This window comes from Natator depressus, chromosome 13, assembly GCF_965152275.1.
Source record: "Natator depressus isolate rNatDep1 chromosome 13, rNatDep2.hap1, whole genome shotgun sequence".
Taxonomy (NCBI): domain Eukaryota; kingdom Metazoa; phylum Chordata; order Testudines; family Cheloniidae; genus Natator; species Natator depressus.
The window spans coordinates 16,773,175-16,800,504 of NC_134246.1; the positions used below are offsets into that span (position 1 = coordinate 16,773,175).

At 45.5% G+C, this 27,330-nt stretch overlaps 1 protein-coding gene across 1 annotated transcript in view; it reads left to right on the top strand.

The window, feature by feature from the left end:
• The first annotated feature begins 563 nt into the window (after nucleotides 1-563).
• LOC141997616 (opsin-5-like) overlaps nucleotides 564-27,330 on the top strand; it is a 42,622-nt gene continuing 15,855 nt past the window's right edge. Inside the window, exons 1-3 of the mRNA XM_074970023.1 lie at nucleotides 564-644; nucleotides 22,288-22,375; nucleotides 27,015-27,177. Coding sequence (XP_074826124.1) covers nucleotides 22,288-22,375; nucleotides 27,015-27,177 — 251 coding nt within the window. The 5' untranslated portion in view covers nucleotides 564-644. The remainder of the gene's footprint in view (nucleotides 645-22,287; nucleotides 22,376-27,014; nucleotides 27,178-27,330) is intronic.

Below are 27,330 nucleotides of genomic sequence, written 5' to 3' on the forward strand. Positions count from 1 at the left end.
ATAAAATTGCATCATAGACATTCGGACTCCAGGGCCCTCCCACATGGTGGGGTCTCAGAGCCTGGGCTGCAGCCTGGCTGAACGTATACACTGCTATTTTATAGCTTTAATCCCACAAGCCAAAGTCTGGTGACCCTGGCCAGCTGCAGATGTTTTACCTAGGGAGGTGGTGGAATCTCCTTCCTTAGATATTTTTATGGCCTGGCTTGACAAAGCCCTGGCTCGGATGATTTAGTCGGGGATTGGTCCTGCTTTGAGCAGGGGGTTGGACTAGATGACCTCCTGAGGTCCCTTCCAACCCTGATATTCTATGATTCTATGATACTGCATTGTGTTTCTGGAGTACAACTAATAAAATCTATCAGATTATAATAGCCTGTGTTTCTATTTATCATGTTGTTTAGGGCATAAAAATATCTTCTTATAAGAGGACTGTTTCTGAGCTATGTCTAGCATGCTGTGCAGTTAACTGGATTTTGAGGACCTTGGAAGTGCGTTTAAGAACCCAAATCTCACTTAGCTGGCAACACTGACATTGTCTGGAGCTTTGAAAATGAACAGCAGGATTTTTGAAATGGCTCCCATATCTAATTGGCAAGCAAAGAAAAGATCTTCATGTGGAGAGGAGGCCCAGTAGCGTGCGGGTAAGTGATGGTCGTGCCTAGGGATGTGCCAACTGCTTTGAACGAAAACCAGAAACTGGCCCTAATCTCAGCCCACAGCAGCGAGGGACACTTCATTCACCCTGTTGAAGAGTTTCCCCATTAGGATTCTTTGAAAGTCCCGTGGGAGGCAGAATGGTGGGTTGGAGCGCCCGAGGGAGGGGGGATCTAATCCCCAATTTGCAACCTTGACTAACGCAGAATCCCAAATAACCTGGAGGGCAGGGGGCTGGAATGGTTAGAGCGGGGGGGGGGGCTGGGCGTCAAGACTCCAGGGGTCTATTGCCAGCTCTGCCAAGGCTCACGTCAGGGCTCCGTGCCTCAGTTTCCCCCTCTCCAATAGCACGTTCGCGGTGGGGGGCGGGGGGTGGTAAAGTGCTGCGGAAGCCTGGGCGGGAAGGTGCTACCCGAGGCACCACCCCTTCTTCCTGGCTCCGTGCCTGGGGTGCTCAGGCAGAGAGCTGCCCTTCCCGGCGAGAGGAGGGGCCACCCACAAAGCCCCGCTGCCTGCAGAGGGACAGAGTCCAGCCCCTCAGCCCCACGCTGCCCAGCTCCGGGGCCGGCCCGCGCTGCGCCCCCTTCCCCAGCCCCTGCCTGCGGCTCCCAGGGCGGGCGGCGGAGGGACAGCGGCTGGGCTCGCACACCGCGCGGGAGCCGGCGGCGGCTGCGGGCGCTGTCCGCGGGCTGCGGGTGCTGATGGCCCTGGCCGCGGGGAAGGGGCTCAGCGGGGCCCCGTGAGCCCGCGCGGACCCCGCGCCCCAATTCAGCCGCTGCCATGGGCGCCGCCGGAGCGGGCAAAAGTTTGGCGCTGGGGAGGACGGGGCTGCCCGGCGGAGGGGCAGGGCGAGGCGCGGAGTAGCCCACGCGGGAAAGGTAAGGGGGGCCCCAGGCTGGCGCGGCGGCTGTGGGATACACCTTCCCCCCAGCGGGGCTGCGGGGGTGGGGGACGCGTCTGAGACACCCCCAAGTCTGGACTGTGCGCATGAGATTCCCCTCCCCCAGCTGGGGCTGTGTGTGTGTGAGGGAGAGACCCCCCCCAACTGGGGCTGTGTGGTGTGAGTGTGTCAGAGGAAACCCCCGCCAAGTAGAGACTGTGTGTATGTCATAGACCCCCCCCTCGATTGGGGCTGTGCCTGAGACCCCTTTCCCCCAGCTGGGGCTGTGTGTGTGTGAGGGAGAGACCCCCCCAACTGGGGCTGGGTGGTGTGAGTGTGTCAGAGGAAACCCCCGCCAAGTAGAGACTGTGTGTATGTCATAGACCCCCCCCCCCGATTGGGGCTGTGCCTGAGACCCCTTTCCCCCAGCTGGGGCTGTGTGTGTGAGAGAGAGGGACCCCGCCCCCAACTGGGGCTGGGTGGTGTGAGTGTGTCAGAGGACCCCCCGCCAAGTAGAGACTGTGTGTGTGTCATAGACCCCCCCGCTCCCCCGACTGGGGCTGTGCGTGAGACCCTTTTCCCCTAGATGGGGCTGTGTGAGAGAGAGAGAGAGACCCCCAAACTGGGGCTGTGTGTGGTGTGTCAGAGACCCCCCCCCCCGTAGAGGTTCTGTGCGTGTGTCATAGATCCCCCGTCTGGGACTGTGCGTAAGACCCCTTTCCCCAGCTGCGGCTGGGTGTGTTTGGGTGTGTCAGGGACACCTCCCCACCCCAAGCTGGGGCTGCGTGTGTGAGAGAAAGAAAGCGAGCACCCGACCACCCCCCCCGCCAACCTGGGGCTTCCCCTGTGGCCTCATGTTCCCCAGAGCATCTTTTGTTGTGTGAGTGAGCGCGAGCGAGTGCCCGAGCAGGGACGTGTGGGTGCGTCCCTCCGAGGGCAGGAGCTGCAGGGGTCTTAGAGCTCTGACTGCGCCAGATGGAGACAAGACTTGACTTATCCCTAGGGGGTGGGGAAGAGGGGTAACCCCACTTTAGGAGATGTTAAGCTATGTAACAATTGATTTGTTGTTGGTGGTGGGGGAGGGGGGGGTGAAATCCCTTCTCTCCACCACTTCGGTTCTCTGCTCTAAATGTCCAATAACCTTCCAACCAGCGGACTATTTTTCCCCATCTGGGTGCAGTTCTGTGGTTTGTTAACCATGTCGGCGGACTTCCTAGCTGTACAGCCCGGTGCTGTGGCTTGGCTTCCCCCGTTTACTAGGAACCTCGCAAATCAATCCTTCCTATTCACTACTGAAAGATAAACTGGAGCTCAGTAGGGTCTCACCTGCAGCAGGTCCCCTTGCCCCTGCAGGAAAGACTCTGGACTTGTGGCAGATTGGAAGGGCGGGGGAAAGCAGCTGTGAAAGGCTAAGACTAGTGAGGAAGAGATCAGACCCTACAGTATACAACGAAACGCAGGGTCTTTCGAAACAGACCAAGGGGTGCAGCAGATCAGCTGTGAATTCCAACTCACGGTCTGTTTCCTACGGGACACCCTGACGCTGGATCTGGGCACGGGGTGCTGCCCTCTCTCTTTATCCTATGTGCCAGCGTTTTGTTCCCTCTGTGAGCGCAAGAAAAGGGTCTGGAGCGCGGAACCTCTGGACTTCCTACGAATGCACCTGCAGCAACAGCTGCTTGGAAAACTCTATCTCTGAAATCTGATTAACTCGAGGGAAAGGAGCTTTCACAGACCTTCTCTTCCCAGAACTGGGGTGAGCAATGGAGCGTAAATCGAATTCAACAGCTGCTTTGCAAGTCCAAAGAGTAGGTGGCTAAGCAATTTTATTCTAAAAGGAGCAGTTCTGTGGTCAGGTAGGAAGGGGTAAGGGACTCTACTCCCCACTCCCCAAAGGAAGCAAAGAATATTTAGGGTTACTCAACTATAGTTCTGTTCTGTTCAATATCTTCATTAATGATTTGGATAATGGCATAGACTTTGCAGATGATACCAAACTGGGAGGGGGTTGCAAGTGCTTTGGAGGATAGGATTAAATTTAAAATGATCTGGACGAACTGGAGAAATGGTCTGAAGTAAACAGGATGAAATTCAATAAGGACAAATGCAGAGTACTCCACTTAGGAAGGAACAATCAGTTGCACACATACAAAACAGGAAATGGCTGCCTAGGAAGGAGTACTGCGGAAAGGAATCTGGGGGGGTCCTAGTGGATCACAAGCTAAATATGAGTCAACAGTGTGAAACTATTGCAAAAAAATCAAACATCATTCTGGGATGTATTAGCAGGAGTGTTGTAAGCAAGACACAAGAAGTAATTTTTTTGCTCTACTCTGCACTGATTAGGCCTCAGCTGGAGTATTGTGTCCAGTTCTGGGCACCACATTTCAGGAAAGATGTGGAGAAATTAGAGAAAGTCCAGAGAAGAGCAACAAAAATTATTAAAAGTCTAGAAAACATTACCTATGAGGAAAGATTGGAACAAATTGGGTTTGTTTAGTCTGGAGAAAAGAAGACTGCGGGGGGACATGATCACAGTTTTCAAGTACATAAAAGGTTGTTACAAGGAGGAGGGAGAAAAATTGTTCTCTTTAACATCTCAGGATAGGACAAGAAGCAATGGGCTTAAATTGCAGCAAGGGTGGTTTAGGTGGACATTAGGGAAAAATTCCTGTCAGAATAATTAAGCACTGGAATAAATTGCCTAGAGAGGTTGTGGGATCTCTATCCTTGGAGATTTTTAAGAGCAGGTTAGACAAATACCTGTCAGGGATGGTCTAAATAGTCCTGCAGCCTGGCTCGAGTGTATGGGACTGGACTAGAAGACCTCTCTAGATCCCTTCCAATCCTGTGATTCTATGAAATGATTTGCCTAGCACTAAATAAAAAGGTGTTTCCAATTATGTTAACAAAGCTACAGAAGGGCTGCATTCTGTGAGCCAGATTCACTGGAGCTGGCTCAGGGAAGTATAAATGCACCTCCCTATTCCAGTGAAGGTTCTTGCTCTTACTCTAAGGGAGGCAGGTGATGTTTCCTACTGTGGGAAGGAGCTTTACATTCCCCTGAGAGCTGCATAGGAGTGCTGCCTGTTGACCCCTTGAATCAGTGCACTCCCTGAATATCGTACCCACTCCCCTTTCCACACCGATGCATACCTTCATCCCCATCATAGAAGAAGGGAGAGTGCAGGCATCTGGCACGTCTGCAACCTCCTCCCCTACTGGATTCTCTTTCACCTACATCAGATTTCACTGAGGGTGAATTTGGCCCATGTTCCCACAGCATGACCCATGGCTGCACCATTCTGCAGTCTCCTAAGGCAGTGCCTTGGAAATACGTTAACAGCACCCCAGTTCTTCTCATGGAACTTCACCGTTAGTCCCCTTATAGCACAATACCAATCCAATTTGCTTTCCTATAGCAATACACAGCCCAGATCTTATTATTTCCATGGGATTCACCACCAGAAGTTCTTCAAACAGTTTGGCCTCTCTGCTAGCTGCTGTAAGGTCCATAAAGTTGCTAGGTCCTCAAAGGCTGCTTTTGGCAGGAAGTAACTAGATTGAGCTGTGCCAGTTGAAGCCCACAGACAGGCCCAAATGTTCAGAACTGTGCATGCTTAATTGCACAAACAAAACTGAATGTATATTTGCATACACAAGGGCTGTAACTTAACAAGCAGCCAATTAGACATCTGACTTTCCCAATGTGTGTGCATTTACTTCAGTGCATACACAGGCAAGTCACATATGCAAATACATACATCTAAATATATGACTTTGGGAGGTTCCTTGCATTTTCTATCTGTTCTGCTTTTGAGAAAATAGAAGAGTCACTTTCTCATGAAATTCCAAAGAGGAATTTAAAGTTGATTAATAATACATAGTAGGGGGGGAAATAAACCATTACCTTACCTTTCCAGCATTAGCACAGTCAGACTGTGGATCTTATAACTTGGGGGGGGTCTAATAAGTTTAGCCTTAGCATCAATTAAAATGCTTAGATGCAAAAGGAAGTGAGGGGTGAGCTCCTAAGGACATTCATCATACAAAGTACAGTGAGATTGGGTTGTCATTAGCTGTGAAATTAAATACTGTGAAGTAGCTTTTTCATTCTGACAATTCTGAAAACACCTTAAAAAGCAGTGTTTTCATTCCAGTTCTCATGCTCCTTTCTGTGCATTCAAGTCAGAAGGAGAGCCCAGCTGGGTGCCATTGTGCTGTAAGAGAGCTCCTGCAATTCGGAAATTCATTAAAGGTGATGTGAAGAGGTGGGAAAACAGCCTTACGCCCTTCCCTGCTTCTTTGTGATAGAAAAGGTTAATCCCGGAGGTTTTTCCATTTTTTTATTCTGCTTGCTTTTTGCATTAAAAAGCACCTGTCTAGGCTGACAGACTATAATGGCTCAAGCACTAGTGAACTGGTGACATCACAAGATCCAAGAGAGTAATAGCTGTACTATTAAGTGTCTTTTGAAGAGGCTGCTTAAAGCGGTTTTTTTTAATAGCATTTTTAATACTACTTATCATTAATTGATAATTAACATTTTTGGCTAAAGGAAGCCTTTGTTAAAGATCCAGAATCCTCACCCCTTCAATTAAGGTACTAGAGCAATAAACCACTGAGACCTCCCAGTGGTTCTCCAGCAAAACGAAGGAACACCAGACCTGCTAATTTTTTTAAGGCAAGAAAATAAATAGTATTTTAAAAGCCTCTCTTTCTCCGTCATAAAGAAATACAAACCCAATTTGTTTCAGTTCTTTGCAGTCATGGCACAGGAGGGAAGGGATTTGAGGGCAGCATATGAGGGCTGCATGGGGCAGATGGAAGAGGCTTGGGAAACATTTCCCTTCCTCATTGGAGATGATTTTGTGTGTTCATTGCCACAATTCCATTGCAACAAGACTGGCTTCTTCAGTGGAAACTCAGATAAATGAGCCAACTGCACACACTCAATAAAAGGATAAAATTCAGGTGGAGTTGAATCTTTGAGTGAAGAAAACTTGGTGCAAAAACAATTGCTGCATTCGCAGGTAGCTCACATCTCAAAGTCAATACATTGTCTATGTCAAAAATGAAATTTCATTTTTAAAAGAGACCCAGAAACCCTGGTTAAATACAATGAGCCAGATTCTCTCCTGTTATGCTGGTGCAGCCCCAATCACCTCATTGGGGGTTTCATTGGCGTAACTCAGATTATTTGTCTCTGTCATCCAACAAGCTTCATTTACTAACACATTTACACGCTCCAGCAAAAGGGGTGGGGGGAAAGCTATGAAGGTTTTTTTGTTTACTCTCCTTAAACAAAACAAAAAACAGACACAGCAAGCCAGGTCCTTGAATGCACTAGGATGTAACTGGCCAAAAGAGCAGCAACTACACAGGAGGGTTGTGGCCAGGAAAGGGGTGTGGCTGAGGTTTATGTGGGACCCTTGGGGCAATTGGCAGCCAGAAAAAAAACCCCTACAGCAGTTTTCAGGCTGCTTTTAGTTATGCGGGAAGCCTGGCACAGCACAGAACAACCCAGGATTGTGGGTGCATAAATGTGATTTAAAGCCACCTTTGCACTCAATTTCTTGATCTATACTGGGTGCTCCTTGGCTGGAACTCATGCTGTGGACGTGGATTAAATAGCCCCATCTATTCAAATCTCACTATCACTCACAATTTACAGGAGGAAAAAAGTCTCTCAAGCTGTAAATCTGCAGATCACACCCATCTGACCTGGAAATTAGCAAGAGGAAGCTTGCTGGATTTCTAGTTTCCATCAGTCTTACAGAGGACACAGCGAGGGGACTGTCATTCTCACTATAAATCAATGCAGAAAAACCTGTGAGAAAGGTAAGGGGCACTTAGCATGATATACATGTGGAAGGAGTGAGGAGTGGATTGATTCTCTTGGTTATTTAGCACATGCTAAGAACAAGTAGGCAGTTTCATGGAGTTAACATTGGTTTCGTTAATTTCCTGTGCAGATCTCATTCTTCTTTTACTCTGAAAACACAGCACATGGTGACTTTTTGCATCCTGTTCCTTACGATGTACTCAGTGTATATAGGTAATTATGCTACGTGAACAATTACCTAAGGAGGGTCAGGGAGTTTCCACTCTGCCCAGAACAACTCTGAAACCTTGGTGGAGGCCTCATAGACTTATAATAACCCTCTCCTGGATGTATTCTGCTGTTGAGGAAACACCTGTGACAGATACATTTTCCACTGCATTACAAGTAATTAGGAAAGCTTCAGAAGAACAGGGAGGGGGAACAGAATAAATCTAACACTTGCGAATTACAAATGCTTTAAAAACCAACAGTCATGCAAATGAGTATATTCAAACAAAGATGCACTGGATTATCAGTAGGAACTATTATATTCCCAAAATAATAATTGCAGAACAAACAGCAACACTCATTAAACAAGACAATACAAGAGAAGCAGGATGATATTAGCTATTAGTCCATGTAAGGGTAAAGCACATACTAATAAGGCAGTATTTTTCTTTAAGCGGAACTTATGGTATTTGGTGTTGCCTCTTTGACACTAGCTCTATGTTCTTCACAGCAGAAGACCTCCAGGATGCAAATTTTAATTGATTTTCTTCTTTCATATTTTTACTGCCAGTTTATTAACACAGAATGAAATTTTAAGCCTCAGTGTCAAAAGTGCACTCCTGTAAGTGCACATCAGAAACCATTTGTGGTTGCATACCTAATTTGTACATGCAATTGTCCTCACAAATTGGGGTATTTTTTTATGTGCAGAGAGGCAATTATGTGCATGACTGAGCAAATTAACATGACTGTACATGTACGTGTCTTTTTCCATGCATAACTGTAGTATACATGCACATGTAAAAGAGAGACTCACCAGCCAGCACACCACCTTGTTGCTGGGCATGGTGTAACATGTTCTCCTTTGGCACACCCCTCTGATAGCCACTCCAGCCCTGCAGTAGTTGGACTTTTCCCCTGACTCAGCCCTCCAAGCAGGTCACTTATAATCCCCCCATTCTGGGATAACACTGTCCAAACTAAAAGGAACAAATAAATTCTTCCACGCTTTCTTTGCCCCATCCTTGGCAAACTCTCCACCATCATCAGGCTCTACAGTTCCCCCTCCTCCTTCAGGACGTTGCCTCCCTAGGCTGTCTCCCTGGAGGCCTGGCACTTCCTGAGCTGCTGGCCATAAGGACTTCTTCCCTGGAGACTCTTCCCCTAATCGGGATCAACTCCAGTCTGCAGCCCAAAGCATCTGCTTGTAAGTTAGCCTTCTCTCTGTCTTACTTCAGGCATCTCCTACAACTCTCTCCCAAACCCCAGGAGGATTAGCTTTGTCAATCTTTTGTGCAAATCCTCTCACCTTCTCAGCAGGGTCCAACATTACCCAAGGCTACCTTATCAGGATCAGCTGGGAGAATAGTTGATCTTCACAGGTAAGGCTGAACCTGACTCCCCTTAAAGGATCAGTCTGCCTGTGACAGTACGGTTTTGAAAATCAACAGCTATAGTGTAGAAGCTGCATTGGAGGATTTTAGCAGGGGCTTAAATTTTCCCTGTGAAATGCAGAAGATCTTACTATAATTCAGATGATCTGGCCTGGCCTCTTAATTTTTCACACTTTCTTCTGTAAATACAGTTGATTTCACCTACAAAAGTGAGCACGAACCTCTTCTGTGCACACAGGAAGCCATGTGTGCCTTCAAACTGTCCAACCAGCTAAGAGTTTTGCTTGATTCACAAACTAATTATTATTTTTATTAGTAGTAGTACAGTAGTGTCTAGGAGCTCCAGTCATGGACCAGAACCTCATTGTGCTAGGTGCCGGATAAACACAGAACAAAAAGATGTAGGGTTTGGGTGCATGAAATCAGAACCCAGCTTGACACCGGACAAAAATTTGTTCCAATGCATGACCAGAATGTGTGCACTAGCCACAACATCTCTTTGACTCTCAAGTTAGCCATCATCATTGTACTTAATAGATTTGCTATTCTGTAGGGAGGTGGCTCAGTCCAGCAGATACAGCACAGAGCTGGGAAGCAGAAGACTAGTGTCTATATTGGGGTCTAGCCTTTTCCTTCCATTACTGCATAAAAACAGCCCTAATCACCTGTAAATATTTCTTTTTCTTTCACAATGAAAGCCTTGTTTCACAGAAGTTTGACATCATTGTCTGAGATGATCAGCTGTAGCTGGAATTTGGCTGGAATAGAACAATTTGACTGGATAGCTTTTTTGTAGTGCAAAACCTGAACAAATATGCTCAGGTCATCATCCTGCTGTTCACACATGTCCTCACTGTGTCTCATAATTGGACACATTATACTGTACAACCTCATTCACGAGGCTGGGACATTTCTAAATAGGATGTTCAGTTTTTATTTCTCATTATCAAACAAAGAGCAGGGAAGAAGACTAAAGGAGAATGAATGTGACAGGTTTTAAGAGGCTCTTCAGACTCAATAGGATGACTAGCAGGGGGTTGTGCTTAATTTAAGATCATATTCACACTTGTGCTGCCTAACCACTAATCAGGACTAAAGGGCTCCTGAGGATCTGAGAGTTTGCCAGCAGCACAACAGTTTGGCTATGGCTGTTGTCAAAGGACCTAATAACTGGCTTGTTGTTCCCTGTGATGAAGATGCCATGTTATGTATAACACCTTGTTCTGCAGGACAAACACAAGTGCAGTGGCCAAGTTTGCATATCTCAACTGCTGTATTGGTCTCTCTCCCGCTTTGTTCATTAACAGTTGTTAGAACCTAAAACAGTATTCTGTGCAGATGCAGCAGCTCAGTAGGGGATTTCAGTGGGAAATGCTTTTACTGAAATATGTGTTAACATTTTTTTGCTTCTTTTATTGAGCTTTACAGTAGAGACCCAAATCTCTGTATTCAGCAGAGCTGTGCTCAGCACCTGACCTGGTGTGGGGTACAAAGGCAGCTCCCCTATTCCAGCCTGGTGGGGATAGGGCGGGGGGGAAGGGGACCGGTTGCAGCCTAACTTACAGCAATCTAAAATCGTGCCCTTGTTGTGCCTCTGGGTCACACAGATCCTCTGAACTTGGGGCAGGGAAACAACTGGAAGGATCTGGTTTTATTAATGCCACCCAGGGGTTCTTGTTGCATCCCTCATCTTTCCATTTAGGGGAGCTCTTTGTCCCCTTGGCACTGTTGAAGGTGTTTCCAAGGGACAAATCCTGCCCCTTGCTCTCCCTGGATGCAGAGGTTCTCCCAGACACAGTGGAGCTGGTGTGGGTCTGCTGAATGAAAGGGAGGAGGATGGAACCTGGAGTGCCCACATAGGGGCAAGATGGGCTGGAGGAAGGCTAGAGGATTTGTCAGCTCCGTGTGCTGCAGTCTTCCACAAGGGCCCAGGAGCTGCTACCCTGAAGCGTGTGGTCAATGATTGCTTCCTTGGCACCGGAAAAGGGTTTGACCTGAAGCAAGGAGTAGATAAACACCCACTGCAATGGAGCAGTTTTCAGGTGGAAAGAAAGGTACCTTTCCCTGTCCTGGCCATGAGAGCCCTGCTTTCAGTGGGCACTGGGCAGACCTCCCTGTGTTATGGGATATTAGGCAAGCAACCATCCTTTCCCCAAATATATCCCAATGGGCACACTCCTCTTTCCACTTCTCCTTTTGCCAAATCCTAGCCATCCTTTGGGAGTCAAAGATCCTTCCTGAGAACTCCACTGCACCTGCTTGCCTTTAATGTTTTTTTCTCGATTTATGTCTGCTAAAGCTTTAATCCAGGGATTAAACATCTGCATCATCCCCAGGGTGCTGAGAGCTCCCATGCAGACACAGACTATGCAGGTTTATTTGCATTTCCCAATAACGGACAAAGGCACTTTTCTCCATTGCTGACTGAACTGGGGCCCCTATTCCTTAGGTGTCTGTGTGTGTCTTGCCAGACAGCGAGATTCCAGTCTCCTGTGGCAATCTTAGCAGCATTCAAACCAATCTGATGAATATTTGGTGAAAAAAAAACAAAGAAAAGGAGATGAAGCCTCCCTTCACCCAGATTTGCTGGTGACCTACACTCATGTGAAATTTAATCCATGTTCAAATCCAAATTACCATCTGGATTGGCTACATTTAATCCTGCCTGAGAGTGGGGGAAGGAGGAGAGGACCTCTTGAAGTCCTTTCCTGTTCTATATTTGTATGGTTCTTTCTCAGTGCAAAATCAGCAAACCGCGGCCACTAGGAGCTGCGAGCAGCCGTACCTGTGGACGCTCAGGTAAACAAAGTGTCTTGTGGCCTGCCAGGGCTTTACCCTGAACAAGCCACTAACCAAGTTTGAGAACCCCATGTATACAGAGACCTCAGCCTGCTTAGCACCATGGCAGATACACCATTAAAACTCCTTTTAACCTTTTATTAAAGATACAGAAAAGAAGGAAAAATAGTCAAAAGCATTTGAAATGTAAAATATTAAATAAAGTTTTCATTCTAACAACATTCTTTGTTCCCTTTCCTTCAGTGGGAGAGAGTCCTTAGAAGGGAAACCCCACTGTGTTTAATAGTCTCTTAGACAGTATCCACGATGGTAATAACTATCCATCTGGGGAAAAGAGAAGAAGTTAGTTGAGGTGGACTGGAGATGTTGCTGCTGTTGTCATTAAAGCCCAATCTTAGAAGGAAAAGCCCCCTTGTGTGACAGTCTCTTAGATGGTATCAGAGATAGCAATAACTGTCATCCCACTTGGTGTTTGGGATTCAGCGGTAGCTGGGAGGGATGGTGATGTCATTTGGGTCTCGCTGTCTCTGGCCCATTCTGGTCAGAACACCTCTCAGGATTAGGATGAAGACAACCCGGGGTGCTAGGAAATGGTGCAGGTGGCAGCCATGGTTGGTGAAGCCTGCTCCAGTTGCCTCCAGCTCTTCTTCTTTTTGTCCTTTCCCTACAAAACCTCTTTCTTTTATGGAACCAAAAAGGGAGCGATGGGTGGAATAGCCCATCCCTTCATTATTTTGTTCATCAATTAGGCCTAATATCTAAGACACCAATTTTGGTTGATTAACTTCTGGCTCCACAGCTCCTGTTTTTAACAAGCATAATGTCAATATAGTCCTTGAATCAAGTCAGCTTGGCCTTTTTGTTTAGACTAATTCAATTATTCTGTCTTCTTTTCATACCTTTTCCCATCACCATTTGTTTTTCTCAGATTGAGACTCATGAGCCACAAGTGTCTCTTTAATATGTCTCCTGCAGCTCTTTCCAGCACATGATATTAAAACACTCTGTGTGATTTAATTATTAACCAATCTAAGTTATTAGCCAATCTGGATGCTTTTACTATGTTAACCAATTGTAGTTGATAAAATAATACTTGATCAGTCATTTTGCTGTGAGAATATATACACATACACCCACACACTAAATATTTCCTGTCATACTGATTAAATATGACTATATCATACTATAGTAAATGAAACAATGACTTCACACGACTGTGGCTCTTTTGAATAATGTTGATCACTAATTTGGCCCCTGAACCACTGAGGTCTAGTTATCGCTATTCTAGGTTATTGTAATGTTATGAACTTTTACATAATTTTGACAGTTGAGCTTACAATTTGGGTAAATTCGTAGGCCCAGTTGTCATAGCCTAACTCACCCTAACTAACGTGGCCAGCATTCAATCTAATTTCTCCAGGCAGCTCCCCCATTTTCATAGTACTTGAACATTAATCCAATGGGAGTAATTTGATCATGAAAGCATTTTTATTGGCTGGCTAAAGCACAACCTCCACCCTAATCTCCAGTCCAACCTAAAAAGCCTTTGAAATGTTCCCAGTTGACTCCCCTTTGTGATGACTGGTGGAGAAAGCTACCCAAATTATAAAAACCCTGTGACTTGTGTGCAAAACCAACCCAATGTCTTGAGAAAGTCATGAACCAGGCCAAACTGATTACAGTCCACAGTGAAGTGGTGTGCAGGGACGAGTAAATCAGGGAATGACGATCTATTGGCAGGATCTATTGGCAGTTTAACACCAAATTAGTGCCTTAAAATAGATTTACACTCAAAGCCAATTTAGTTGCTACTTGAAGTAATTAGGTTCATCTGTCTGAGTGCAGTTTTGGATGGGAGTCTGGCTTTTTTACCCATGTATAAATAACAATTTGTGGTTGCTCCATTTGTGCGATCTAATGTCATCAGTAATCCATGAAAAGAAATACTGTACCCCACAGAGCTATTAGCCCAACAGTTATCCTCTAGGTAGTCTTGTGTCTTAAATGAAATGCTGCAGATAAAAGCCTGTTAGCAATTTCATGGCATCCCACAGTTAGCAGTGTAGTCTAGTGGACTAAGCAGAGGACTGGCAGTCAGGAATTTGTAACCATGAATTCCAGTCTGATATTGACTCCTTTTGTAGTCTTGGGCAAGTCACGCCACTGCTCTGTGCCTCAGTTTCCCCATCTGTAAAATGGAGGTAATATTACTTATCTTGCTTGTAGAATCACAGAAGTTGAAGGTGGAAGAGATCCAACCCATATCCCTGAGAGCAATGCATGATTGTTCCCTACAGTACATTTATATTTCTTTGTCTAGTCCAGCTTTAAAATTCTAAGCACTGGGGTTTCCACTCCTTCCCCTTGGAGACAATCCCATGCTTGACACAACTCACTGTCAAGAAGTTTTTCCTGATATTCAGTTCACATTTCTCCTTTCTCAGTTCCAGCCCATTAGTCCAGGTTATACCCCCATGGGGCCTCCTAAATAATTCAAGATCCAAAAAGAGACAGGGAGCCAAATTTTTATCATTTTCACACCTGCTGTCACCTTACTGAGACATTTAAATCCTGCACGTGGAAGCTCAGTTCAGCATTTAAATGTCTTTTCGACCAGAGCATTCAAACCCAGTGTCTGGATATTCTATTGCATCCCACATCTCTGAAAATAGGGCCCAGCTAATCAATGCAATGAAGAGACACAGAAAAGCTGTTGCCAGGTTGAATGAGCTGCAAGGATGAAGCTCTCCAGCACACTCTCACTTTCTCTCTCTTTGGAGATAGCTATTATTGTGTATTCAATATTCTCTCACATCACTGGGGGATGGACTGGTCATGCATCTAGGATAGCACTATCTGTCAAATGGATCTCATAAGTGCTTCCTCAGTACACTGCTTAGGACCCGCTCTTCTGAGCTGCTCTACCTGGGGCGGGGGGGGGGACGGGACGACAATGACGACAACAACAACAGAGGGGTGTGTGTGTGTGTGTGTGTGTGTGCGCGTGTGTGTGTGTACGTACACTGCTGGCTGTCCAGTTACCTCCAGTATGCACTAGTTCTGGGACGGCCTTTATAGGAGAACTCACCTAACACACCTTCAGCACATATCACCTCTGGCTTCACACTTCATCGGAGGGTGGGAGCTCCTCATTCCACCGACAGTTTGTGCTGGTGTCAGTTGGCCTGCCCAGCACATGGGGACCCCTCTCTTCACATTGTCTTCAGCTGAATTCCTTTTAGAACACCTGTGGTTCTATTATTCATTGGCATGGCTCCTATTTATTAGGGGCTCATATGGTACACATGTGGAGGGCAGAGAGAAAGGAACAGAAATAATGCAGGTATTAAACACCCCAGAAGCAGGCTAGCAGCCATTAAAACATAATTATCTCATTATTTCCTCCCCTGTTTTTTTTAAATGAGTAAAATATTTTTCCATTTATTTGTTATCAGCAGAGGGAGTGAATATTCTAAAAAGCGTCAAACATTCCACTTTACTACCCCCTATTAACTTTCTAAGCACCTTGGAACCTTTGGCTCAGCTGCATGAAATAACAGGAAAACTAATTAGACCAATAAAACATGATGACTTAGGCATCCTAAGAAAGTGAACATAACTTTTTAACTTTTTTTTAAAAATACACCGATATCAGCAAGCTTACTGTCTATCCTGCCAGGATTTTAAATGAGGAAGTACTTGGAATAAACAAACAAACAAACAAATTACCAACCAGAAACAGCCATGAAATGTGGGAACAGAAGGTGATTCAACAGTTCCTCAAAAACAGATGTGTCTGCCTCATCTTCTTTCTAGTGCCATTTCAGATATCACATGGCAATGGAAAATTAGAAAAGGTCCCGCTGGTACGTGAATGGTTTTGGAAGTTTCACACCACATCATCAAATGAAGAACTGCGGCCAGATCCTCAGCGGGTATAAAATTGGTGTCACTCTATTGACTTCAGTAGCACAATGCTGATTTACACCTGCTGAGGATCAGGCCCCTGGTGTATAGCGCAAGAAACAACAAGACTTTTTTTTAAAAAAGTGTGGGCTCCAAGGATATAAAATAGACAATTCCTTTAATTTAACTCTTTTTGACTGTAAAATCAAAGTCCTGTTATGGAGCAGGAATCTCCATGAAGCAGTTTGTGCAATCATTTGGGTACAGAAATGGTTTAAAATAAACCCCACAACTAGTATTTGGGTTGTCAGGAGCAAATCCTGTAGCCTTCCATGGCCTGGGAATTTGCTGTTACCCACAGGATAGCAGTTAGTTGAATTGCATGAGAAAGGATAATCATTTAAAAATACCTTAAGGCTGATGTACCAATACTGGCACTTGGTGCACCTTCAAGATGCAGCCATACATCCTTGGCTGCAGAAGGTTTTTTAAATGTATGAAGCACCATCTCTTTCCAAAAAGCATTTATTGGAATCCAGCCTCTTTGCACTTGAGGTGCTGCAACTCATGGAAGGGGTAGCAAATGGCAGAGTGTCCACATACGGTGACCCAACCCTCTGTGGACTGTAAGATAGAAGGCCATATGGAAAATGCCTTTAGCAGCTAGAATCAAACAGCATGGCTGTGTGTGCGATTATCCTGATGAGGACATATTTTACTGAATGCTCACTGGCTACTTCTTTACAAATCATTACAGGATCTCGGGATTTGAAGGCATATCCCTGTAGTGGGGGTGAGGTGGAGTCGCACCAGCAGAGGGTGGGCACTAGAAAGCACAACACCCCATAAAACTTCTTCATGAGCATTAGGAATGCACCTACAAGCTACATCTCTTTGTGGTATGCTCAATTATGCCCTCTCCCCCATGCCAGTCATACTTTATGGTCTGGTAAGATGGAGGAAGATGGGACCATGGCCCCTTTGAGGCACCACAGGATGCTCTCCATGGGAGCAGGGAGGGAGCAGTCCCTGAGCTCCTCAAAGCAACAGAACTCCAATTGTGCCTAGTTCTGAGATGCACTCTGTAAGGTGGGACAGACTCCTTGTATCCTTCTCCTGCACCACTGTGCATCTGTGTGAAGGGACAAGCACAATTTAGCCCTGTATATATTAGAGATATAGTCTCAGATTTTCTACACTGATGCATGCATGTGTGCTGACGTTTGCAGGTGTAAATCGGGGTGCGCAAGTATATGCTCCACATATTGTGTGCCTGAAAATCTGGCCCACAGTGATGAGAGCTTCTTGGTGTCTGGGTTTCAGAGGTGATGAGCAATCTCTGCTCCTATTGAAATCCACAGGAACTGCTGGTGCAAAACACTTGTGAAAATCAGGCCCTGATGCTGTTTTCCCAGCTCTGTCATTTCCTCTCTGGGTGGCCTCAGCCAAGTAGGTCTCTTTTTTTCAAAGGTAAAGACAGGAGTGAATCGTTTCAGAATAAAATGGCATCGTTTGTTTGTTACTGCAGCATGTAATCTGGTGATAGAGGTGGGTGAAAGCAAGACAGGTCAGTGCTGGAGGGTACCTTCACCAAGTGAACCTTTAAGAGGGATTTGAAGGAGGCAGCGAGGTTGCAGGCTACATGGGGTCACGGCAGATGCTGCAGGCACAGGCCGGAAGAGAATAAAGATGTGGAGGTATTGTGTTCTTTATTGGCATCCCATTGTCCTAAATGAAAAATAAAAATTAAGGCCCATTTGTTGCAAGAGAAGAATTATCATAATTTGTTTCCTGTGGAAAAGTCTTGCTTTTCTAAAACTTGGGGCCACACCCTCAACTGGGTAAATTGGCCTAGCTGTGGATAGCTGTAGAGCTAGACTGATTCTCGTCACATGGAGATCTGGCCTTGGATTTCTAGGTAAACTGAGTTAATGAACAAACAGCAGCTTTGATGGGGCAGAACATTCTGTTCTACTTTGCACAGGTTCTTGTACTACACCCATCACAAAAGTGCTTGAAGAGAGTTGTCAAGGTTCCTTCCCCACTCTGAACTCTAGGGTGGAGATGTGGGGAACTGCATGAAAACCCCCTAAGCTTATTTTTACCAGCTTAGGTTAAAAATTCCCCAAGGTACAAACTATTTTCCTTTTTCCCTTGGACTTTATTGCTGCCACCACCAAGTGTCTAACAGATATATAACCCGGAAAGAGCCTGCTTGGAAAAGTCTTTCCCCCCAAAATCCTCCCCAAACCCTACACCCCCTTTCCTGGGGAAGGCTTGATAAAAATCCTCACCAATTTGCATAGGTGAACACAGACCCAAACCCTTGGATCTTAAGAACAATGAAAAAGCAATCAGGTTCTTAAAAGAAGAATTTTAATTGAAGAAAAAAAGTAAAAGAATCACCTCTGTAAAATCAGGATGGTAAATACCTTACAGGGTAATCAGATTCAAAACAGAGAATCCCTCTAGGCAAAACCTTAAGTTACAAAAAGACACAAAAACAGGAATATCCATTCCATTCAGCACAGCTATTTTATCAGCCATTTAAACAAAACAGAATTTAACGCATATCTAGCTAGATTACTTACTAAGTTCTAAGACTCCATTCCTGTTCTGTTCCCAGCAAAAGCATCACACACACAGAGAGAGAGCCTTTGTTTCTCCCCCCTCCAGCTTTGAAAATATCTTGTCTCCTCATTGGTCATTTTGGTCAGGTGCCAGCGAGGTTATCCTAGCTTCTTAACCCTTTACAGGTGAAAGGGTTTTTCCTCTGGCCAGGAGGGATTTTAAAGGTGTTTACCCTTCCCTTTATATTTATGACAAGAGTAATCAAGCAACATCAACAAAATAAGTTTTATACAATGCTTATGGAGACTTAACCAGAGACCACATTATTAAATTGCCTTCAGCGCTTTAGCTGTTTGCCTTTCAATCCAGGATACACTCTTTAACTGAATACAAAGTTGATTGTTTGGCTGGAGGGAGGACGTGGGTGAAACCGGAGGACAAAAATTGTGTAATCCTTGTTGTTCAGGGGAAGTATCTACAGACCCACATAGTCCATGAGGCTAACAACCTTTAACATGCCATCAGCTTAATAGAAACAAACCCCAAACCCCACAGTAAGACAACTGCTCACAGGTAAGGGCCTGATCCAAAGCCCAGTGCAATCAATGGAATGACTCCTACTGGTTTCAGTGGGGTTTGGATCAAACCTTAAACCTACCTCTTCCTCTGGGTCTTCCTGAGAATCATGGGTGAAATCTTGACTCCTTTGACTTAAATGGAACAGGAGTTAACCCCTTCTTTTATGCTTAGAGTGTAAACTGCTGAAGGCAGGGTCTGTCTTTGGTTTTGTCCTGCACAGGGCTGAGTACATTATCAGTCCTTAGCAAATAACGTTTACCCAGGGGAGCTCAGACCAGATCAGCAGCTGGCCTTCAACAAGGACCTTCCTCATGCTAACTCCAAGGGTGGTCCACCATCTTTGACAGAACTGGCTAGTATGTACTAGCTGCAAGTGAATCTGAAAAAGGTTTGGTGGTTCAGCTCAGAGGAGCATCCAATAGTCCTGAATGTCTTTGCAGTGGGAATCTCCCAGGAACAGGCTTTCTTGCATGTTTCACAGTGCACCTGGGTTTGTCTGGGCTGTATATGATGAATTTTCTGCTCGGTTCTTGGATGAAACCAGGAAGCTCAGGAACAGGAAAGTTTAAAAGAAGGGAATTGGATGATTCTGGGCCTAGGCAACGGGTTGGGGAGCCTTTCGAAACAGAGGAGTCAGTTTGAATCCAGCTCAAGTCAATAGTGACAGAAAGTGGTTACTGCCTGATTAGAACGTAAGAATGGCCATACTGGGTCAGACCAATGATCCACCTAGCCCAGCATCCCGTCTTCCAACAGTAGCCAATGCCAGGTGATTCAGAAAGCATGAACAAAACCGGGCAATTATCACGTTATCCATCCCTTGTCGTCCACTCCCAGCTTCTGGCAATTAGAGGCTCAGGGACACCCAGAGCAAGGAGTTGTGTCCCTCACTATCTTGGCTAATAGCCATTGATGGATCTATCCTCCATGAACTTACCTAATTCTTTTTTTGAACCCTGTTAAAGTCTTGGCCTTCACAACGTCTCCTGGCAACAAGTTCCACAGGTTGACTGTGTGTTGTGTGAAGTAGTACTTCCTTTTGTTTGTTTTAAACCAGCAGCCTATTAATTTCATTGGATGAATCCTGGTTCTTGTGTTATGTGAAGGGGGTAAATAACACTTCCTTATTCACTTCTCTACACCATTCATAGTTTTATAGACCTTTATCATATCCCCCCTTAGTGGTCTCTTTTCTGAGCTGAAAAGTCCCAGTCTTATTAAGCACTCCTCATATGGAAGCAGTTCCATACCCCTAATTATTTTGTTTCCCTTCTGTGTACTTTTTCCAATTCTAATATATCTTTTTTGAGATGGGGCAACCAGATCTGCACACAGTATTCAAGGTGTGGCTGTACCATGGATTTATATAGTGGCATTATATTTTCTGTCTTATTATCTATCCCTTTCCTAATGGTTCCTAACATTTTGTTAGCTGTTTTGACTGCCACTGCAAAGTGAGCCTATGTTTTCAGACAACTAACAATGTTGCTCAGTGGCATGTGTGGTTGCAGTCCAGTCTCCAGCGTTGTCCACACCACAAATACCACAACACTGCAGTGGGCACTGATTACCCTGGTATCCCCTAAGTCCCCTGGGAGGCAGCAATCTGGTATGAAGTGGAGTAGGAGGCAGGATAGGGTGATGTGACCAGGGGATCATACATTCCTACATTTCCATAGGGGCCTTCATACCAAAATACCCCACATTTTATAGAAACAGCTCCAGTGAAATGCCATCACTTATAGGCCAAGTTATCACAGTGCACAACAGTGAGGGCAGGAAAATTTTGGACAAGGATACGAGAGCAAACCTTTGTTGGTAAGTGCAGTAGAATCTGGGGAGTACAGTTCCAGCTGGCTGGCCTCACTTTTGCAGATACGATTTGTGCCAGCAAAAAGTATGGGCTCAAAATTTGCACCCACAATGTTTGAGTCTGCTATTTTGCACCAGCAATTCATAAGTATTGGTGTGTGGGTAACTAATTACCTGCTCCATGCCCACAAGAGCTAATATTTGCACTTGCACCTAACTGTAGATGCACAATTACATTTGTGTGGGCGCAAATATGCCTCCTGGAATTACACTCCCACCCTTTTTGCAGGTGGTTGTTGTATTCACAGATAAGGCAGGTAGCTCTTAGCCGTTTAGTGGCCATGCACAATAGACAGAACCTTGGGCTTGACATTCTTCCTGAAAGAGTTGTGTATAATAAATTTATTGGCTTCTCAGTTCATAGAGATAAGATGGGTGAGGTAATATCTTTTATTGGACCAACTTCTGCTGGTGCAAGAGACAAGCTTTAGAGCTTACACAGAGCTCCTTTTCAGGTCTGGCTTCTCAGTTTATCTCAGATGGACGAACCGCTGAAAAGTGGTACTGAAAACTACACAATAGGACCCCAATATTATAACTCCTCTGCTTATAGAATTTCAGGAAATAAACAGGGAAGGGAGAGTGAAAAGCAGAAGGTGCCAAAGGAAACACAGCAGTTTTCTCTTTCCCAGGGTTTAGGTGCTATATTTCTCCAACTGTGGCAGATAAATCTATCCATCAGAAAGACATTGATTTGTATTTTATGTATACCATAACCAACCTCTTGCCTGTGTGGGCAGAAAGTCATAACCAGCCACTCAGGGCCATGTTTTCAGCACAACCACCTTTGTATGAGCAACTGATTGGCCTAACAAAAGTGATTCTGGGGGTATTTTGCATGTGCAAATGGCTATCAGTGTGCAGAGACCAGGCAGATAGGTGGAAATTAGGGTTTTGCACATGCAAAGAAGTGGCCATGCATATTTGGAGGCTGCCTTGGGCTTGGCTGAAAACCTAGCCCTTCAATTTTAGTTTCTACTCGTCACCTTGCATGTATAGTCTATTGCGATCTTCATGAGTTTAACACATGCAAAAAATGGACGTCAGGACCTAATGTATCCCACTGGCAGATGAGAAAGATGCTTGATATAAAACCACTTTGCTAAAATAGGGCAAAACTCCCATTGACTTAAATGGGGCCAGGTTTCACCCAGGGAGAGGAACATGGCAACTGAATCAGCGAGTGGCCTTTTTGTCATGTGAAATATCCAAGTCAGATGCTTTTAAAAAGTATTAACTTGCAGCTAGTCAGTGTAATTTGTAATTAACTATACCATGCTCTGAGTGAGATGACCAGCAGCTACGCAGTCCAGCCTGATCCTATCATCAGCCCACTGCACGGCCAGTTAGCTGAGCACCACACTCTGTATTAACTGCACCACTCCCTTTATTCACAGCGTCCATGCAATGTGCATGCAGTTTCCAGCCACTGACTTTTGTCTATCCACAGCCTGAGGAAGGCCTCATGCCAAAAATGTGTCTTTCCAACAGCCATGCTCCCCTAGGAAGAGGGAAAACTGAACATTCCTTAATTAACCAAAATTCACCTCCCCTTACATTTGCATTCTGTTTTGCAGATGGGAAATGCCTCCGATTCCTCAGCGTTCACGTCCACCTTATCAGAGAGAGAAGACCTGATTTTCGGCACACTCTATTTGCTCTTTGGTAAGGAAAGACTTCTTCTTATGCAGGTGATCTCACACCCATCTCCATCAAGGATGGCATGGCACAAGCTACTGACATGTCTGTCACAGGGAGATTCAGGCACCTTGCATTCACGTCCACTAATAGTTTATTACTTCCAGAAAAGTGTTCCATATCCCTTGGGTCCATCTGCGCTCACCCCACTCACACTCTCCTCCATCACAGATGAGTGGCATGAGCACAGGACTTTCTGGGTTCTACTCCTGAAACCAATTTCCTCTGGGTCCTTGGGCAAGCCACATCAGTGCTCCGGGCTTCAGTTTCTCCACGTGCAAAATGTGGCTAATAATACATATCTCCCTCACAAAGGCTTGTGAGGATATATTCATGTTTTAAAATGCTTTGAAGTTGAAGAGTGATATATAAGGCCCTGATACAACTCTTACTGCAGCCAGCCATTGGGAACAGGATCAGGCCTCAGATACTTAGCATTATTATTAGCTTCAAGCATGCAAAATGCATTAAGCTCAAGAAGTGTGCACACCTCTGAGCTGCTCTTCACTATCAGCAGGAGGCACTGGTGACATCTGAAAGCCAATAAGCGAAACTGAGGTGTAAATATATGCTTTGACAAGGCCTAATCTTGGCTAAAGTGAGCAATGCCATAGATTCCCATGGGGCTGCTGCTGCTCACATGAGTAAGACAAGCAGTGTTTTGTCTGTAAAAATAACAGTGAGGAAAGTAAGGAGAAAAGCTGGCCAGCAAAATTCCAATAAAACGTTTTGGCAGAATTTGTCAATTCCGCAAAATCAAAATGTTCTGTGGAGATGGTTCGATTTGGCCAAAGTGCCAATGGGATTCAGCTGGGGTTTCTGTAAGAAGCCTGCCTGGTTCCCTGCCAGCTTGTCCTCCTGGTTGTTGGGCAGCTACGTGGTGCACCATTGGAGAGCCTGAATTTCCAGGGCGTGTGGCTCTGGGGCAGGCCGCCCCTTCAGACTGCCTTGGGGATGGGAACTCCAGGGATTGCAGGGTCTGTGACTGCAGAGCAGCTCACCAGGTAGACCACCCTGAGGCTGGGACTCCACTCGCTTTTGAAGAGAATGTTGGAATTTTTTATTTAGTTCCTCACTGAAACAAAACCAAATGTCAAAATACTGAAATCCTCTGGGAAAGAAATTAGCTCTCTTCACCCAGCTCTAGGAATGAGTGTGAGCTGTGGGTGAAGCCCTGTGGTACACACTGTGGTGTGTGGAGAGGTGAATAAATCCTGAAAGAAAATGAAGGATAATCTGCAAACGAATGCTGGGCTTCCCCAGCACTCATAGAGCCAGATCCTGTTCTCAGGGACGGATAGTTCAGTGGTTTGAGCATTGGTCTGCTAAACCCAGGGTTGTGAGTTCAATCCTTGAGGGGACCATTTGGGATCTGGGGCAAAAATTGGGGATTGGTCCTACTTTGAGCAGGGGGTTGGACTAGATGACCTCCTGAGGTCCCTGCCAATCCTGGTATTCTATGAAAAAGTGGAATAACTCCATTGTAGCCAGTAGAGTTACCAGTTTAACTGAAAGCAGGATTTGACACACTGTCCCACACAGCTGCCTTCTCAATGACTTGACCATTTCAGGTTTCAATAGCTAGCAAGGTAAATTAATCAGCGTGTCTTCTGTCTGTGTCTAGGAGATGCTTAATGATGCACCGAACAAAGGATCTCTGCTGTCAGGGAGAGAAGGATTAATGGCTTGGATGCCTCTGGAAAAAAGAGTTTGTGACATAAAGTGATCACCCAGGGCGTCCGATCAGGCATGGGCTCCCGACCTAGACATGGATCACCCAGGCCCTACATCTCAAAGGCCACTTGCTGGGTCAGAATTTTGTCCCCTGACCAACAAGCCTGCCTTGTGCTGTTCCTCTGTACCCTTCCCACAGCTTAAACCCAGGCTGATCAAGTCCTTGTATTTTCATTCTTGTGTGTTTAGATGGCAGTTTATTCTAAAGCCAAAAGATTCCCAACAGCAGCGTTGCCAGTGCTCAAGATTTAATCACGAGTCTTGTGACATCTGGTGTTTCTCACAGAGCCCAGCCACGTGCAGTCATGTGATTACATGTAAATCGCCCCTTTCAACAAAGTCTCTGGCTCTTGTGGTGGACGAAAAGTTTGAAAATGTGACCCAAGCGTCCCCGGAAGGCTCAACAGCCATAAGGCAAAAGAAAAACAACCTAGCTTGTTCGGGTTGTTTAAACCTCCTGATTTTTAGGGGCCCGACTCATGACCGTTGAATGGTTGAGGTTAGCAACACTGCAGTAGCTGATTCCCAGTCAAAGCGAGGGAGGGAAGGACCAGTCTGCCCACACCCCTGCCTGGGATGCTGCATTTCACATCCTAATTTTCCTCCATCCCACTCCACCCAAATGTGGTGATCGTCCACATTTACTATCAGAGAAAACTCACTTCAGAAATCAGGAACCAATTGCAAAGCAAAGTCATAGGAAATCTTACCTGAACGTATGCTGAAGAAATGGATCCCATGTCATTTTAAACAGCCTGAGCTCATACATTCATGGGGGCCTTTGGCCCACTCTGTGTCCCATGTGTCGACCTCTGTAAGGTGAGAGGTGTGCAAGCAATGCACAGAAATGCACACAAAAGAGTGCACATACAACACACAGGTACACATGCAACCGCACCAGGAGTACACAGAAACACAAACACACGACTACAAAAATGACCATACACACACACACAAGGAGACGTGTGCACCCCAGAGCACTCAAACACACACACACACACACACGCATATGGAAACAGACACACAAACAAACACACCCGCTTACATAATGAAGTGGCAGAAATGGAAAAAAACAGCCTGCTTCATGCCATTCTGAGCTAGCTGGAGGAGGTAAGACTGAGAAAGTTAGCAGCTCTTGCATGCAGCTAAGAAAGATCCTAGAAGATAATAAAGCTAGTAGAATACAGCTAATGAAGAGGCGAGGGAAGGAGTCAAAATAGCTTTGTGGAGGAGTCCTTTAGCAGTGCTGGAAACAAGGATATGCATTTGCAAACTATTTCCCCTAAAGTGACCCATAAAAAGCATTCAAAAACTATGTATCTGAGAGCAAGTCTCCCCTGCAGGAGTCCTACTTATTGAGGAGAACATGTTTATATTAGCCATTATACAGCTTTGGCATGTAATTGTAAGCATAATATTTCATTTACAAGCTAATCCACTGGGAATTAATTCCAGTCCCACATAACCTGCCCCTTGAGTAGCTAGGTTCCCCTTTGCACATACACAGGAAAATTATTTTAGTGTTACTTAACAGACGAAGAAAACCCTGGGTTTGAACATTTATTTACCACTGTTGTTCTAAATACATCCCAAGACAACAAATGGCTTTTTCCTGTTGGTTAGGCTGGATTTACCATAATCTTCATAATGTCCTTCTTGTTTATGTTGCAAACACAATATTGTACAGCACAGACTCACTAGAGATATTACCAGGAAGAAATTAAAAGCAGAACATACTCAGCTTCTTGGCATCACCATCATAACAACACTGTCACAAAGCTCACACTCTTTATCCAACTAGAAGGGGTTGGAGGCACCCTGTCTTCAGCCACAGGAATTCAGCTCTGCCTGGACTCTGTTCCCAGAGTCTGTTTCACTGACATTCTGCCTGCTGCCCCATCCCCAAAAGCATCTAACAATTACAGTCCCATTTAAAGTTGCTCTAAAAGTGCTCAGGCAGCCTCCTGCCATTGGGTGTCTAATGGTTGTTATTCACTGTGCCAGCTGAAGACACTCTTTTTGCCAAGTACAGCAAGTCCTGGAAGCAGATCATATACCAGGAGGTGACCAGCCTTGAAAAGCCTGAAGACACTTCCGCCTTTTGTATAGAGGGACAATGATATTTCCAGGAGAGCTTGGAGAGTTGCCTGGCTCTTGCCCTATATCTGGTTAACTAGAGCTCCTTAAAGCAAACTGAAAGGGCAGTTACCAAGTTATTAGAATGGCCATGACTATGCAGAAGAGACAAGGTAATGTTAGTGTGGAAGGAGCATGCCCAGTGTGAACTATATCATTCCAAGAGCCAGAACAAACAGATTGGACCGAGTGCTTGAGCAGTCCATATAAAACCCTGCTTCTTGTCTCCAGCCAGCCTACCTGCCAAACGCTTACTACCATTGCACAAGGTGCTGATGTAGCAGAGGTACAAAGCCAGGTACTTTATTGATCATGTCTGTCCTGGCTGAGTATTCCCCACATACTCACTACACTCCATATTCCTGCACCAGCACGCAGTGGACTCTGGGTAAAAGCTGAGAAGCAGTTTTCTCCTTGGATGTTTCAAAGTCCTGGTTGGCAATTAAGAAGGGATGTGACCCACAGCATTAATAGGGACCCACAGATTCTAAAGTGGGAAATGTGTGTGTGAGATCCTTGTCTGTTCTTCCCTTTACACATTCATACATGCAGTGAGCGGCATCTCAGCACATACACGGCTGCCAAATAAACACAACCCATCAGTGTTTGAGGATAGTAGGTGACTAGCAAGTGAGACCTGCACACGTGCCCTCCTTGTCCCTACGTCATGCACTGCACTGCTGCTAGTGAGCGTGGGTATCCTATACTGGGTCTGTCTCTCTCTGCCTTTTCTCAGGCATAGTCTCTCTCTGTGGAAATTCCCTGCTCTTGCTGGTGGCCTATCGGAAGAGATCCATGTTGAAGCCTGCTGAATTCTTCATTGTGAACCTGGCTATCAGTGACCTGGGCATGACGGTGACCCTCTTCCCTTTGGCCACGCCATCCTTCTTTGCACACAGGTAGCTCATTTGCATAGCATTGCATTTAACGGGCATTTCTGCGGGTGTCAGTTTGCAAATCCTGCCTTGACCTGGAGAAGGAATGAAGACTAGGGGCCAAAGTCTGAGCTCAATCACACCGATGTAAATTTGAAATAACCCCATTGAAGGCAA